The following is a 15,684-nucleotide window of genomic DNA, read 5'->3' on the forward strand; positions in this document are numbered from 1 at the left end:
GAAGATGCAAACATTTTGCATTTCAGTGTCAAATCTATCATTATGTATTAGTTTATTAGTCACTGTCCCTTTGTTCCAGATACCGGCTGTGGGTGGACTCCTGTGCTGAGATGTTTGGTGGTCTGGACATCTGCGCAGTGAAGGCCGTCCATGGAAAAGATGGCAATGACTATATCATTGAGGTCAGTGTGTCTTCAGAGCGACTTCTGTATGAGGTTAAATGTTTGAAAGTTAATGAAAGAGTCAACCAAAACATCTGCTTTTCAAAGGTTGACGAAAAATATTACTATCAAAATGGCAGAATTGGGATTTGATGTGTCAGCAGCACAAGAAGGGGACGTTTACATTCATCCTGTACAATTTAGCGTGAACGTTACCTCGGATTAAGTGATGGTATTTCTCATATCATGGTAGAAGTCCGTGAGGAAGGGTGCAGCCCCAGCGGATGACATACTGACATCACAGCTGGAAAAGAACGGTGCACCTGTAGACCACCAACAAGTCGAGGAGTGAAAATAACATGAGGGCCAAGCATAGTGATTCATATTCACGTACACATTTATGAAGCCCGATAAACAGAAGACGATTGATGCACTTCATTGAAGCGGGGGTGAGCCTCTGAAACAAAGTCAGGATTATTTTTATTAACCAATGGACTCAACTTCAACGTGTGATGTGAAAGTCGTTACACGCTGTGATAAATCCGCAAGCAATTTGCTGCTAAAATTTAAGGGTGTCATTGCCTTGGTTGTAAGGCTTGCTTCCAAAAAATAGCATGCTGTTGTTGAAACATAAAAGTGTGCTAACGATTGGTTTTATTTAATCAATGGATTCAACAACTGTGTGTGATGTGAGAATGTGAAAATAGCAGAGCCTTTCCTAGTGGACAGAGGAAGGACCAGAGGATAAAGAATTTTAATTCAGTTTATCAACTTGCAAAAACATGACATAAATGACTGCTAACACACTTTAGCTCTGTGTCTGCTGGACGATAAAAAGAACTGTTGCTAACAAGTTCACGAACAAGTTGATAATTTGTCACGTATTTTGTTTACAACTTGTTTCAACTGCCTGGACAGGTCCGTAAATGCAGGTTTGGTTAAAGATAGCAAGAGCAAGAGCTATTTTAGCAAGCATTGGTGTCAGCCTCTCTCAGAATGAAGGTGTCAACTCTCAGAGAAAACAGCAACTGCATCTTTTCACAGCTGCCATTTTGCCCGAGCATAAAATCCATCCAAGAAGAGGCAAAGAAAGCCAATTTCCACACCTACAGAATCTGAAAATAGACCAATGCAGTTTGGATAAAGGGCATGACTTTATATTTCTCTGATGGAAAAACTCCCTTTGCTGCCACTGTTGTCACTTTCTCCACTGGCAAATAGAGACGCTTGTAAAATGCCCAGGCAGGTTCAGTCCTGTTGTTTAGAGGTCATTGCAAAACAGGAAACCCCTGAAGGGCCTGACACGCTGAAGACTGATTATTTTCTATGTAGCGAGACAGTGTGAGGGAGAATTAAGGAAGTGGGGTTAATCGTTTATTTTAGAACAGGAGCCTACGTCTTCAAATGTGAGGAAACTGGTCTGGTACATCTGACATGCCCATATTTAGGCTGAGAGCATGACATCATTCCTCTCTATCTGTGCTGGGTGAGGTCAGCAGTGAGAAACTGAGCCTGTTTTTGAAAAATCAAACTATTTTGGGAAACGGCTCCTCAGAGATGTGTAGTCTTCAAGCTGGACAGAGAAATGACACAATATAAACTCTTGAGCAACAGTTCCCCCTCTCTGTCCTCTATCTCTCCATCTGATGGAATTTAATTAACTCGGATCGTTTCCGTCCATCACAGCGGAGGTCTGTTTTTTGTTCTAAAACATCGGCCTCGACACCTCTCACGAGGAAGGAGATGGGGTGTTTTCATTAATAGTTTACTGCAGCTGATATTTGCAAAAGCAGATTCCAGTCTTGAGTGAGATGGTGGAGGTTCAGCACTGCGGGTTGTGCGACTAATACAGCAGGATAGTCCTGAATGACTGTCGGCTGTATCTGCCGCTGTCTCTGTTTTACACCTGGGTTAGCGTCCTCTAAATCAAGATTACAGCCCAGAATAATTAAGTGAACCACAACATAGTGCCTGCAACGGATATGGAGCTGAATTCTTACTGCACAACATAACATGTGCGTCCCCCTCGCCAGCAATGTACAGGTACTTATATCGGCCTCTTATACCACGATCTGGGTGAGTACTTGAATCTGATTGGCTGCTGGGTGTACATTTATTCTTGATTAACACCATATATAACACCTGGTTCCAGTCATTCTGTCTGGTCACCTTACAAATTGATATGCTGGCTTTGTGTTACTATAGCAACAGGGGAGCAGCCAACTTTTTTAACAAGTTGAAAAACATTGAAATATGAAAATGAGTGACTTCAACATTTTGCGGAGAATGTTAGAACTCCATAAACCATGATGCATCTGAAACTATAATCTGAGTAAAGGTGCACTGTCAAAGCATGCCACGCCCTCAGGAGCATCAAAACAGCTTATATTGACTGTTGTCAATTGTAGACGTTGGTGTTAGCGTTGAATCTCGCTAACACAATGTTAGCTTCCTGCTGAGCGAGCTAGATTTTGTCCAGGTCCATGGTCCATTCTGTTTACTGGAAAAATAAACACAGTCTTCATTACAAAAGAACCTTGTGGGAATTTTATGTTTGTGTGTTTATATCCAGGATTTAGTCAAACCCTCAGGTCTTACCTGTTGTGATTTTAGATTTTGATGCAAAGCGCATGAAAATTTAAATGAAATTTTGTCGATTGCCTGATTTGTTTCCCTGACAGAGTTGCACCTGTCAGTTGAAATACTGGCCTCCTGAGCTTCATTTTTTCGCATCTGTAGAGCAGAGGGGGTTGCTCATGTTATCACTCTTTATTTAGGAGCAGGATCCATCCAGAATGTGGCTTTTGTCTTTCTCAAGGACACATCAGAGCAAGGGATGGAACTACAAACCTTCTGATCCTGTTGAGCCACATGCAAAAACGACACTGCTAATTATCTGTAGGCAATGGAATCATCCACCTACGTTTCGCGGTGACTTTACAGAACTGTTTTCCATTATTCTAACTGATTATGAGTGTGTGATTATGACTAAGTACTGTAATTTTGAATGAACACATTTCACATGTTGTGCTAAGTGAATGTTCCCATACTGCAGGGAACATAGTCCAGACAGAACACAGTGTGCAGCTCAATAAAAGTGTAGAATAACACCTCTGTGTTCCAGAGCTGAAAAGGCCAGTGGCAAGTCTTCTGCTAGATGACTCCGTATCCTAATAAATCAGCAGGGTGGATCCCGGCTCTGCTTGCCACCACCCGCCATTTGAAGTGGGGCCTGGTGGTTGTTCGCCAGGCCCCAACTGGCCAATACACCATGCCACACCCCACCACACCACCAAATCCTAGCCAAGGAGCTGGCTACACGGAAGAAGGGGTTCTTTGGGAATGAGTGTGGTTCTGTTAAGATCCGCATGAAATCAAAGATCGCAAAAACACATAAGAGCAGAGTGGGGACCAAAAGACCTTTATATTCTCCTGTTTTGGTCATATTTGGAGGTTGTTGTTTTTTTTCTTTTGTGGTTTGCTTTGTTTCCACATGAACCATTAATTATGGGAATGGTTGGGACAGGATTCAGCAGGGTTCGATCGGGGAGAAGGTCTGACCGGGCCTTTCCAGAATCATTGAGGTATTTTTGTAGCTGCAGTTACAGTAAAGGTTTTTAATATTAACTCTGAAATTATTTTAGGACTTGCACACACACCCAAAGTGCACGCGCATATACACACACACACACACACACACACATTGAAGTCCAGTTTTTTTTATTAATGTGATCGTTAGACCAGACACAGTATGGTTTCATGTCCCTTTTCTGCAGCAGATGAAGTGTGAAGGCACATATTTTTTTATTAATTCCTTGTCTGTCTACCGTTAAGTTTGGGATGCAAACTTCTCAGCTTAAGTCCCAGGATGTATTTCAGTTTGTACAGGGGACCCTGACACAGGAGTGGATCTTCACTCCCATCTGGTTCCTTTAGGATTACTCTCTCATTCCATCCCACACCTGTGACTCAGTCAAATAAATCCTGACTCGCAGGAATCCTGACCAAATGTCAGGCTCAAGCGTATAGCTCAGTGATGACGTATGCTTGCTCAGGCCGGATCAGGCCCAGAGCGATGTGAGAGTGTGATTGCACCCTTTTTGTCTGTAAGTTGACTTACAGCGATGCCATCCGTGCTTAATGCATTTTTTGTTGTGGTTTTCCTGTCAGACTGTTTCATTTTCACAACTAGGGGTAGCTAGCTGTTGCCAGCTAGCTGTTCAAGAAGGTGACACATTTGATCTTGCCTGCAGAGCTCTGATTGGTCCACTGTTTGTCCAACCAGCAGCTGTCAGTACCTGAAGTGGATCTCATAGGTTTGTGTAGGTGATGTGGATCCACATGTCAGCTGCTATGCAGAACATTTTGAAAAGGATGTCATGAGCGTGTTTGTTTATTAGCTTGCAATGAATTGTGTCTTTATGAGAGGAAGAAGTCTTTTGCGTAATGAAATGAACTGGTGCTTTATTTGTTTGGAATGGGATCCCTGCACGCTTTCTGTGGCACATGACTGGGTGAGAGGATCAGCACATGCATGCGTGCCCGGCGCTGAGTTTACAGCCTGTGGCTGGGGCGCGGTGCAGCAGCCTCACATTCACCACACTGGGTCAGCGCTGCCAGCAGCCACACTTCTCTGTTCCTGTTTGTTTTGGTCCTCAGGGAGGAGGATAGCAGCTCTCTTAGCCTCATGTGCTCTGTGGTTCTCCTGTACACATGCGCCTGCATGTGAGCTGCAGTGGTGGGAAAGTTTTTGTTTTGAAGTCGATTATTTGTGTGGCAATACATGTGGCCTGTGCCCTGCCAAGTCATACCCGGGGCAACATAATATTTACGGATGCAGTCACATTTTATCCTTTGCCCATTTAAAATTGTAGTTTTCCTTGCTTTCTGCCAATTAGAGGCTCGTACTTCAAAAGATAAGGCGTGCATCATCTCTAACATTGAATGAAGAAAAGGGCTTCACATGTAAACAACTCAAGTTTCTCTTTTATGTTGATTTATGTGAACCAGAGATGCTGAAGAATGCCTGAACAGAGCCAACTTAAGTGAAAAAAACTAACCAGCAGTGTTTGTTGCTGCTCTGAGTAGGAAATGATAGTGCAAATGCAGGACAAGAAGCTTCCTGGGGAGCAGAGTGGTGCATGGGAACAAACAACAGTCAGCATCATGCCGAATACATCCTGTCATAAATTGTGCTTGAAGTCAATCTTCATTACTGGGGAGACAGCGCTGAGCCTCCAACCACTGAGCACACACTGAGTCTCTAAAATAAAATATACAATACTGCCATCTAGTGGCGGAGTAGTGATGGGACTCAGTTGAGAACCTGCCACTGTCCATGGACTGAAGGCTGATAGGCTGTTTTATTTGGCTCCGTAGGTGATGGACAGCTCCATGCCTCTGATTGGTGAACATGTGGAGGAAGATAAACAGCTGATCACGGAGTTGGTCATCCACAAGATGGCCCAGGTGCTGCTGGGAGTTTCCACACCGCAGCCGTCCTCTGTCAAGGTGACACTTCTCCAGACATCATCTATAAGTACAGTTGATACCATACGACCTCAGTTATTACTTCTACTACTCATTAGTAGCCTCCAAGTGTTGCTCCCTCACATTTGCATATCTAGTTCCACTACTTTAACCACCCGCTTCAACTCATGCTAATGCTGACTAACACTGCTAATTGACCTGGTCACCACAGTTACTAATATCACTTTTAGTGTTGCTGCTACTGCTAGTTAAAATACTCCTGCTAATAACTGATAGTTGGCCAAATAATCTAGTAAAAGTACTATTGTATGCAGGTGGAATTAGCTTGATGTTATCTGGATGTGTAGTAGCAGTAATCACTTCACCTGCTGATACTACTGTACCATTGTTACCACATGCTACTACAACTTCAAGTGATAACACCACTGGTGGTATTACTTTTAATGCTGCTACTATTTCAACTTAGTATATTAATGCCAATATCAGGTAATATACCAGGTTGTAACTGTTTTGTTCCTGAAATTATGAGTAATAGTACTATTGGGACTAGCATTAGCTGTTTTTTTGTAGCAAGTAATGTTATTGACGCTAGTAGCATTAGCACAGAATCAAAGTCAACCACTGCAGCTATAGTTTTCCTGTCACACGGCTGCTATTGATGTTACATTTACTACTGCAAATGAAATGCTGATGTCGTTATTAATACTATTACTAATCCATCTTAGAATATTAATAACTATTAATAACATACTTGGTAATAATTGTTTGACTTACAAGTAATGTAACTATCATTAGCATGCTCTTAGCAAATGCTGTTGATTATAGTAGCATTAGTGTAGTAAACTAATCCAGCCCACTGATTTGAGTCACAAGTTGACTCTAATACGATCTTGTATTTTGTATAAGTACTACTAAATTTAATACTTTCATTACAGACTGAGCAGTATAGGAGTTCACGCATATTTTTTTTCTACTACAACAAAACAACCTTTTTGAGTAAATACGTAACCGTAAATACTTTTGCTATGGTTCCTGCTGCTACTTAACCACCACATCTACTTTGATGGCAAGTGTCATTAGAAGTAAAATGTTTGACCTGAAGCTAGCAGAGCTAACACAATTAGAAGTAAAGTTAAAGGTGATGGTCTCTTGCTAAACACTGACTGTCTCTCTGTATTTGTCTGTCTGCAGACCACACAGCCCAGGCGAGGTAGGACAGCCTCTCTTCTGTCTCACAGACTCCTGCTGCTGCATTACGGTCAACAACTGATGAGATTGTGTGTTTCTTGCAGGGGGACACCGCTCTGCTTCCGCTTCGCCCTCCCAGTCAGCCCAAGGTTCACCTCAGCGAGCCCGCTCAGCCACCACTTCACCCAGTCAAGCCTTCCAACCCGGACCCATTCCCGCTTCCTCTGGACCTGGAGCTCCGAAACAGTCGCCACAGCTAAAGTGAGACTGACGTTTCAGTGATATCACACCCATTCGCCTTCTTCAGGTTTAGGGAACCTTACATTCAGGATGTTTTCCTGCTGCAGTCGCTCCAAACTAAATTCCTCCTCTTTTTGCTGCACAGCAAATCCCAGTCACTGACCAACACCTTCACAGAGACGTTGCGAGGAAGTCTGACTGACGACGAGGCCAAAGCTGAGACCATCCGCAGCCTCCGGCAGTCTTTCGCCAGCCTCTTCTCCGACTAAGGGCCTCCTCAGACTCTCCTGCTTCCTGTCAGTCGTCAGGTTAAAAAAACAGCCGACTGGTTTATTCGTCAAGGAGTCCTCTTCCTCCTCAGAGCTTCACCTTCCTGTTTCTTCTCGTTTCTGGTGCAACAATGCATTTACCACTAGAAAGGCCGAGAGATGTCGGCCAGAGACTTGGAGTTTTAAGAGATGTGGGAGGTCGGTGTGGGCGTAAAACCCAACTCTATTGAAATTTTCACTGGTGGTCTGTTCCTGAGTCATTCTGAGTCACACTCAATCCACTTCTTATTCCCACAATCCCTTGCATTTTTAGTCTGTGACACTGCGGTGATCGCATGACAAAATGTAGGCCTTTCTAGTGGTGAACAGTAAATGCTCATTATCTACTGCTTGCTATATAGTCGTTATTCTGCATTCTTTTTGGCCCAACCAGTGAAACTGTTTGATCTGTTCATGTATTTTATTTATCTTAACTGACACGCAGCTTCCGATACGTCCTCAGATGTCTATGGCAATATTCTTCTCTGTCACTGTTCCAGTTCACTCATGAGAAATGTACAGAATCCTCACGGCTCACCAGCGATCTCAAGCATATTGCCAGCAGCCACATTTCTCAGACATCCGTGTGCTGGAGACACACGTTGGCTCTAGTAGTGGGGACTCTACCTTAGCCGATCATTACCAAAGTGCTTTTTGATAATAATAATAATACTAATAATACTAATGATGAGGATAAATATCCCCCGCTCATTTGGTCAAGGAAACAATCACACAACTAATAGAGCTTGTGATTAAAGGTGCAAACGCTGTCCTGGCTTACAGCTGTCGTCTTCCGTCACAGCGCCGATCTTCCCCTCTGCTCTTTCGTTTCTTTAGCGCTCTGTGAATAGCACCATGGAGTTTGTTTGTTTTTTCATTGGGGGTTTGTATCATAGCCGCTGTGTGTTCTAAGGCGAGGATGTAAAAAAAAAAAAACAAGATTTAGTACCTGAACACTGCAGCTTATATCTTTATGATGTCAGATTGCTGATAATTTATTTCTCATATCAGCCGAAGCAGATGTTCCTGACCAGTTGTTATCCTGCTTGGGAAATGGTAAACGTTGGCAAAACTTTTGTTTTCTAACAGAAAACAGAATGTAGTGCAAGTTTGATCTCTTTTCCACAACACAGTGACTTTAATTTATTGTCCCAATATGAAATATTTCCCAGGAAATTTCCTATAATTTGGAGTAAATTATTAGAAGAACACAGACTCATCCAGACCCACGAAGGGATTGTAGTGGTTAGGGTTAAATCCTAGTAGCTGCATCGAGGGGACAGTGTATAGGAGGCAGGAGTGCACTAAAGTAATCCTGAATATACAGTAATATTATAAAGATACAGTTCATAAAAGATAAATAGCACACACACACACAGATGCACATATATATATATATATATATATATATATATATATATATATATATATATATATATATTCCATCCATGTTCTACTGCTTATCTTGTTAAGGGCCGTGGAGCCTATCCCAGCAGCCTTCGGGCAAGACGCGGGGTTCATCCTGGACAGGTCGCCAGTCCATCACAGGGCCAACACATAGAGACAGACAACCATTCACACTCACAATCATACCTACGGTCAATTTAGAGTATCAATCAGCCTAGTCCCCTCTTGATGTCTTTGGACTGTGGGAGGAAGCTGGAGTACCAGAGAGAACCCATGCAGGCAACCCCGTGCTCCAGCTGGGGCTCGAACCCGGAACCTTCTTGCTGTGAGGCGATGGTGCTGCCCTATGTCTATAATTATAACTCTAAACTCCCTCTGTAGGAAATCAGTGGGAATGACTGAGGCTGCGTGTATAAGTTGTGATTCGTTTGATAATAACACGTTTTGCAGTTTTGGAATATACACGTTGCGTTGTTTTTCGAACCTTTACGGCTTGCAGATGTTTCTGCAGGCACTTTCTTGCTTGCACGGTAGCTAACCAGTACCTTCTGGCCGACAGGTCTCACGTTTAGGTCAGTGTGTGTGATACTACAAACATGTATTCCGCGGGCTCTACTTTATACACTTATTAAAAATCATCCAATATATTTTATATTGTCTGAAAAGAGGCAGTTGATGTTCTGTATAATCATTTCCGTGTCAAAAGGAGCCATTATCAGTTTAGCAGAGTATGTCGTTGTCTTGTCACAGCATTACAAATTCTGTTTCTGAAGAGAACACGCGACATTTCAGATAAATCTTACGAGCATTTATCTCTACGAACGAACTTTAGCTAAATGTGTCAATCAATGAGAGGATCGACACGTCAGCCATTTAGCTGTTGCTAAAATTAGAGTTGACCATCCGTTCTTCAAGACGAGTGGTTCTCAGCTGTTCTAACCTCAGATCTTTTTTTTTTTCGTTTTCACAACCCAAGTGTCAGAAAATTTTCCTCAATTCAAAATTCAGCATTATATCTGCATTTTGGCGTGTTGATGAATGTGCAACAATGCTATATAGCTTCATGAGAATAGCGTATCCTTCACAATAAAAGCACAACGTCAGAAACACCGCGTCAATTTTCTCCACGTACATTTGGATCTGGACCCGCCAGTTGAGAACCACTGTTTTAGGTGATGAGAAATAAATTTAGGAAACTGGAAACCACGTCCTGTTCAATCAGCAGGCTAAGTTGTCATGCTAGCAGATGTTTGATGGTTGAACATGTTAGCTCGCCAGGGCTAAACTAGCATCTTAAAACATTAGAGTGCTTCTGATCTGCTCATCTAGGTTCGTTTCCCAAAACGTCAGGCAAGTTAATGCTTCAGCATTGATTTTTTTTTTGTTTTTTAGTGACATTGCTAAACAAAAAAAAACATTAAAAAGAAAAAATGAGTTTGAGTTTACAAACAGACACTAAAATATTCCTTGTGACAACCACATTTTCCAGGTTGTCTTCTATAAATTGTTCTCCTCAGTTGGGGAAGCCGCTGAATTAGCATGTAGCCTTGAATCAGTCATGTGATCCAGCAACGATTTCATCGTCATCATCATCATCATCACCACCTTCAACACTGTGTCAAAACGGACCAAATTACCATTTTTAGAGCCCTGAACGGTTGTCTAAAGTGTAAAGACGCCGACCACTTCCTGCAGTGTAATAAGCCATAACCTGGGGATTTACCAACGCAATAATGGCTGTGATGTCACCTCTAAAGTCACGAATGATCTTCAATCACTGTGTCCTGTAACGTTAAAGACATTAGTGGCGTGTCCGAGACTTGCAGCGGGAACTGACGTCAAACCAAGCTGGCCAGTTCTTTGCTACTAGAACATCCGTCACAACATGAGAGAGAGAGGGGCTTTGATGTCTCTGCTCTCTGTTCATTATGCTCGATCCTTCGGTCATATTACCTTTCTTTTCTTTTCATTTCAGGCCAGACAAAGTCTCATTCAGCGACTGAAGGCATTACTTTTCTTTTTTTTTTTCAGATTTGTACAGGAAAGTTTGGCAACTACCTCAAGTTCAGACTTCACAGTGGTAGTCCTGGAAAATCTGTGCTCAGTGCATGAGAAAGTGAGAAGAACCTCAGCAGGGAGAGATGAATTGTAATGTCTGTGACGTCAACAAAACCTGAGCGTTGCTGTTTTATCTTGTTTTGCCCGAAATATCCGAATCAGAGACTGTGAGCCTGGTAGGTACCAACCACAGCAGTGTAACCTAAGAACATCTCAGCATAAACTCGATCCCTTTAATGCCAAGACGTCTAATCGTGTCATCTCAGTCTGGAACCCACTGACGAGGATCTCTGTACTGTAATGTGTCCATTTGTTCATCTTTAGACTCTTCAATAAGGGCAAAACTGTTTAAAAGTTTGCAGCATCAAACCACATTTCACCTGAAATGTTGAGAATCCGAAGGCGGTTGCTCTGTTGTCCTCTTTTTAGAATTGTGTTGCGTAAATGTTCATTATTCTGTGTTTATCCAGACCTGACGAGATTTTGAGAGCAGGAGAAGTTTGAGATGAAGTTCTTAATGACTTAAGTTTGTCCTTCAGGGGAAACATTTTCCTTAGCCGAAGAGTTCTTTAAGTGTGTTGCATAAACCCTCTTACTTTGCTTCAAGTGTTAAAACCACATCTTTCACTGGGATTATTGACATAATCCAGCACGTGTGTATTTCAGTTTCCATGGTTACGCTTCACCCACACAATTAGCATCCCAGGAGCTTCCCCACACTGGACAGAAGATGAAAACATTGTCCTCCTTGCAAAATATGGACAGAATCGAGCTGTAACTAATAGGACTGACAGGACGTAACGAACAAAAGTTGATGTGATACATCTTACAAGTAACAGAAACAAAAAGGATACTGCAACATGAAGAGAGGAGGTCAACAATCCGGATGAGTTTCAGTGAAATGGTGTCACTAATGTTTATAGACCATGTTCAAGCTATGTAGAGATGTTTTTGCTTAAATTGCGTCCATTTCAAAAGAGGGGTATGGATCCTTTAACGCTGTACCTGAAGAACGTTACTAGCAAACAGGGATTTTATGCAATTTATTCATGTCTCAGGCTACATCATCACACCTCCATCACATCCATTAAAATAATCTCCGTCCACTCCAGCCTTTTAGCACCATCGCCGAATTAACCTCCGTCCACGCTAACACACCTGAAAACGCACATCACATGACCTTTCACGTCCACCGATCATGTGTGTAAACAAGTGGTAGGTGGAGCGTGATCAAGATCAGATGAGAGACTGAGGACAACACTAGCCTAAGTAGTTCTATGCAACCTCGGACGCTATTTGAGAATTTACAGTAATTCACCTGATGGCTACTTAAAGGCAGCATGCTTATCTGGCAGCTAGTGACAATAGAGTGGTCCAGGGATGAGTCACAAACTAAAGCCCCTCTCACACTGCACCAAAAACGTGTATCAACATGAGTTTTTGCGCACTCTGAAAGGGTCGACTCAGCATTTCGACCTGCGTCAACTGACTCGCCAAGTGACCCAGGTGTTTAGCGGCTCGGCTCGGCTCGGCTCGCCTGCAGTTTGAAAAAGGCAACCCGCGTCATCTCAGGTGTCATGCGACCTTCCTGTCGCATCCTGATTTTGTCACTGTGCCGCCTGTCAGGCTTCGCCTGTAGCTTCTTCGGCTCCCTTCCAGACGAGCCAAAAACTCCATCCTCCTTCGCTGCATTTCGCACATTTACGTGAAGTGATGATGTTGTCAGCGCGATGTTGTACAAGAGAGAAAACCACAGGCACACCGCCTTCACAGGGGGAGTGCAGACCCGGGTCTTCTGGAAGCTTGAATGCGCCCAAATGCCGAGCAATTGACGCGTTTTTTCTGTGTGAAAAGGGTATAAGAAATAAGTTAGCCTTGTTTAGCATCTGGTTCCCTCGTCTAAAAGTTGTTGTTTTTTTCATTCAAATATCTAAAATAAAATCTGTGGTTCACACTACTTTCAAGGACAATTCCGGTGCAAAACCGTCGTGTAATATTGGGATTTTGAACAATTGCAGGGATTTGTTTTAACAGCATCCAAATGCAACCTGGTTTGGGCGCATACCGCTAATTAGCTCCCAACGCAGGTCGTGGGGCAGCAGGTAAACAGACAAATTACGACAAACACTCAAAGTAGCAAAACGCCTCGGTGGAGGTAATTTATTTATACATTTTCACAAACGTGAAATTGCTAAACAACGAGCCATGCGAGATTCCACGTGACTTTTCAGTTCAAGTTGCTTAACGTTCGACATTTGACTGGCGGTGCCTAGTTTCCCAAGATGGCTGCCGCCCGCAGAAGCCGTGTACAGTCCTTCTGAACTTTTATTTTTCAATAAACTTTCTGTACACTTTAAAAGTTCTCAGTGCTTCGGTTTACATGTAGAGGCTCTACTTATGTTATCACTGAGGCGTTTCGCTATTTTGAGTATATGTTATTGTTAGGATTTGTCCGTTTACCTGCTGCCCTCACGACCTGAGTGGGGAGCTAATTAGCGGTATGCGGCAAAACCGGGTTTCATTTGGATGCTGTAAAAACAAATCCCTGCAATTGTTTGAAATCCTCTCAATACATGAACACACCTTAGGTTCGTTTTTCTGCCAGAATTGTCCTTTAAGATAGTTTAATCAGTGAAGAATATGTCAGTAAAAACTGGATTCTTGCCTTTCCGATGGTGTTTGCTAGCAAGTAGCTAAATGAGACTACCGTGGTGGCGGTTGTGTTTGTTGTGGTGGCGGTGAAGCAAGGAAAGAAACGTCATCCCTCTACAAATATTACCTGATGGCCCATTTGTTCTGCGGTCTAAAATGGCGCTGCTGTGCACTGGAGCCGCCAGTTAGCATGCTTGGGTAATGTGTAGTTTGTCGTTAAAGTTAGCTTAATCTTGCCACAGCTTTGACCCTCAGAAATCATAAAAATTGATTTCATTTTTGAAGATTATCTTGCAAAACGTGTGAATCTCATGAACGTTTGTTCGCCCTAGAGATTATTTTCTGCGATTATCTGAAGCCCAACAGAAAAATCCCGTTGGTTTTTGGTTGAGGGAACCCACTGCGACTGCTAACTCCCTGCATATTCTGGCAGAGTCTCATAAGGTGTTGAGACGGATCTGTTTCATGCTGATTTGCTTGATTGGCAGGAGTCTCAACCAATCAGAGCTCCACTCAGGCTCCCACCCAGCTGACGTCACAGACGCTACATCCACATTCACTGCTCGTCTCACATCACGCCATCCGTTCCGTCATCCAACCATCATGTATTGTTCGCAGAAAAGGCAATACTCTGAATTTAGTGTGAATATGTTGTGCCAACATTTTGCGCTGAATGAAATATGCAGCCACAGAGACTTAACATTAAATAACATGAACACCACTGCAAGGACGTCGAGTCACGTTTCAAGGTGCCATTTATAGATGAGTTTTTTCCCTTGCACGGGTTCAGTTGCCGATCGTGTCCGTTCCTGGCTGCTGACTGGTGGATGGTATTGTAAGGTACTTTAAGTGTATTAACGTTACTCTTCTGTATATTGGTGTAAATGTGGCATGAAAACCACCCCCTCCTGTGTGCCTCAGGTGTGTAAATTTGGTCGTCGTGTGATTTGCTTATTTGTGAGACGTGTGATGCATCTCATGTGATTCTGTAATTTATTGATTTTCTTTTTCTGTAAATTGATTATTTTGTCTGGAAGATTTCTGTTATTAAAGGTAACTTTTATTAGACCTGCCTATCAGTTTCATCCAGAGACGTCACGCTCACTCAATGCGTGAGATGGGGGGGGGGGGGGGGGGGTAAATGTTTTTCTCCATATATGGTCACTGGACAAGTTCTGGCTCTCACTCACCTTTTAAAAAGACACACAACTTCCTGTGTATGCAGTGATAACAGTCAAATCCCTTTATCTTGGATTCCGACTTTGTTCCTCTTGGCATGGAGCTCAAGCTGACTGGCAACACAAGGCCTTGGAGAGGCAAACCTGCCGGACTTCTTTCATCCGCTGCCCACTTTACGTCAAAACTTGGGAATCGACTCTGTTAAGCCCGAACGTTTGAGTATGTCACTACACACACGCACACACACACATTATTACTTCTCAAACAACTGCATCATCATCCAGCTATTTCTGGGACAACTTCAAGTCTGAATGTGCCCGGCTAAAACCTTCAGTTACATCCCAAATAGAAGGTGCTGCGTCACAAACTCAAAAAGACATCTTCAGACGCTGATGTCACCTCTGAGGGTTTGTACTGTGAATGTGTTACCGGTTTTACACAACCGGCCAACATGGAACTTAGAGGGCAGGACAGGAGATCACGCTGTACCTTCACCAAGGCCACCTCTGCCAATCACAGTGTTAAAAAAAAAACAACAACAACGCCATTTTCTCACCACCTTCGGTACAAGAAAATCAGCCTCAGTTTCCATGTAATCCTGCTAACAGACAGGCCGTATCATGTGTGAGCATCAAGTATTCAAGGCAAACAGCACAATCGCTAAATCTGAGCTCACCAGAGCTTTTTCTCATGATAAAAATAACCTGGCGGGAGCTTGAGGTGAGATTCGTGTTCCCACCCGACACCATCACTCTGCCGAGGAAGGAGCCCCCTTCAGTCCTCAACATTTGCAATGATTTGCTAAATGTGCGTAACAACCTCCAGCAACCTTGATGTGGGTTCTCCACAACCTGGCAACCTAAAAGTCTCGGCTCTTTCAGGAAGGGTGTCATTGCTGCCCAGCGTAAGCTCCGGGTGCAAAATCTGACCTGCCATAATGTTTGATTTGACCCACCAGATAAAGATAGATAAGTAAAATAATCCTGTTGAAGAAGATCAAA

General features: G+C 43.0%; 1 protein-coding gene across 1 annotated transcript in view; it reads left to right on the forward strand.

The window, feature by feature from the left end:
• Nucleotides 1-14,570, forward strand: part of syn3 (synapsin III) — a 119,626-nt gene extending 105,056 nt beyond the window's left edge. The window contains exons 10-14 of the mRNA XM_086201089.1: nucleotides 80-182; nucleotides 5,541-5,672; nucleotides 6,843-6,861; nucleotides 6,944-7,100; nucleotides 7,225-14,570. Coding sequence (XP_086057215.1) covers nucleotides 80-182; nucleotides 5,541-5,672; nucleotides 6,843-6,861; nucleotides 6,944-7,100; nucleotides 7,225-7,348 — 535 coding nt within the window. The 3' untranslated portion in view covers nucleotides 7,349-14,570. The remainder of the gene's footprint in view (nucleotides 1-79; nucleotides 183-5,540; nucleotides 5,673-6,842; nucleotides 6,862-6,943; nucleotides 7,101-7,224) is intronic.
• The last annotated feature ends 1,114 nt before the right edge of the window (nucleotides 14,571-15,684 follow it).

Source organism: Aulostomus chinensis, chromosome 4, assembly GCF_037954235.1.
Source record: "Aulostomus chinensis isolate RoL2024-O1b breed Wild chromosome 4, RoL_Achi_v1.0, whole genome shotgun sequence".
Taxonomy (NCBI): Eukaryota; Metazoa; Chordata; class Actinopteri; order Syngnathiformes; family Aulostomidae; genus Aulostomus; species Aulostomus chinensis.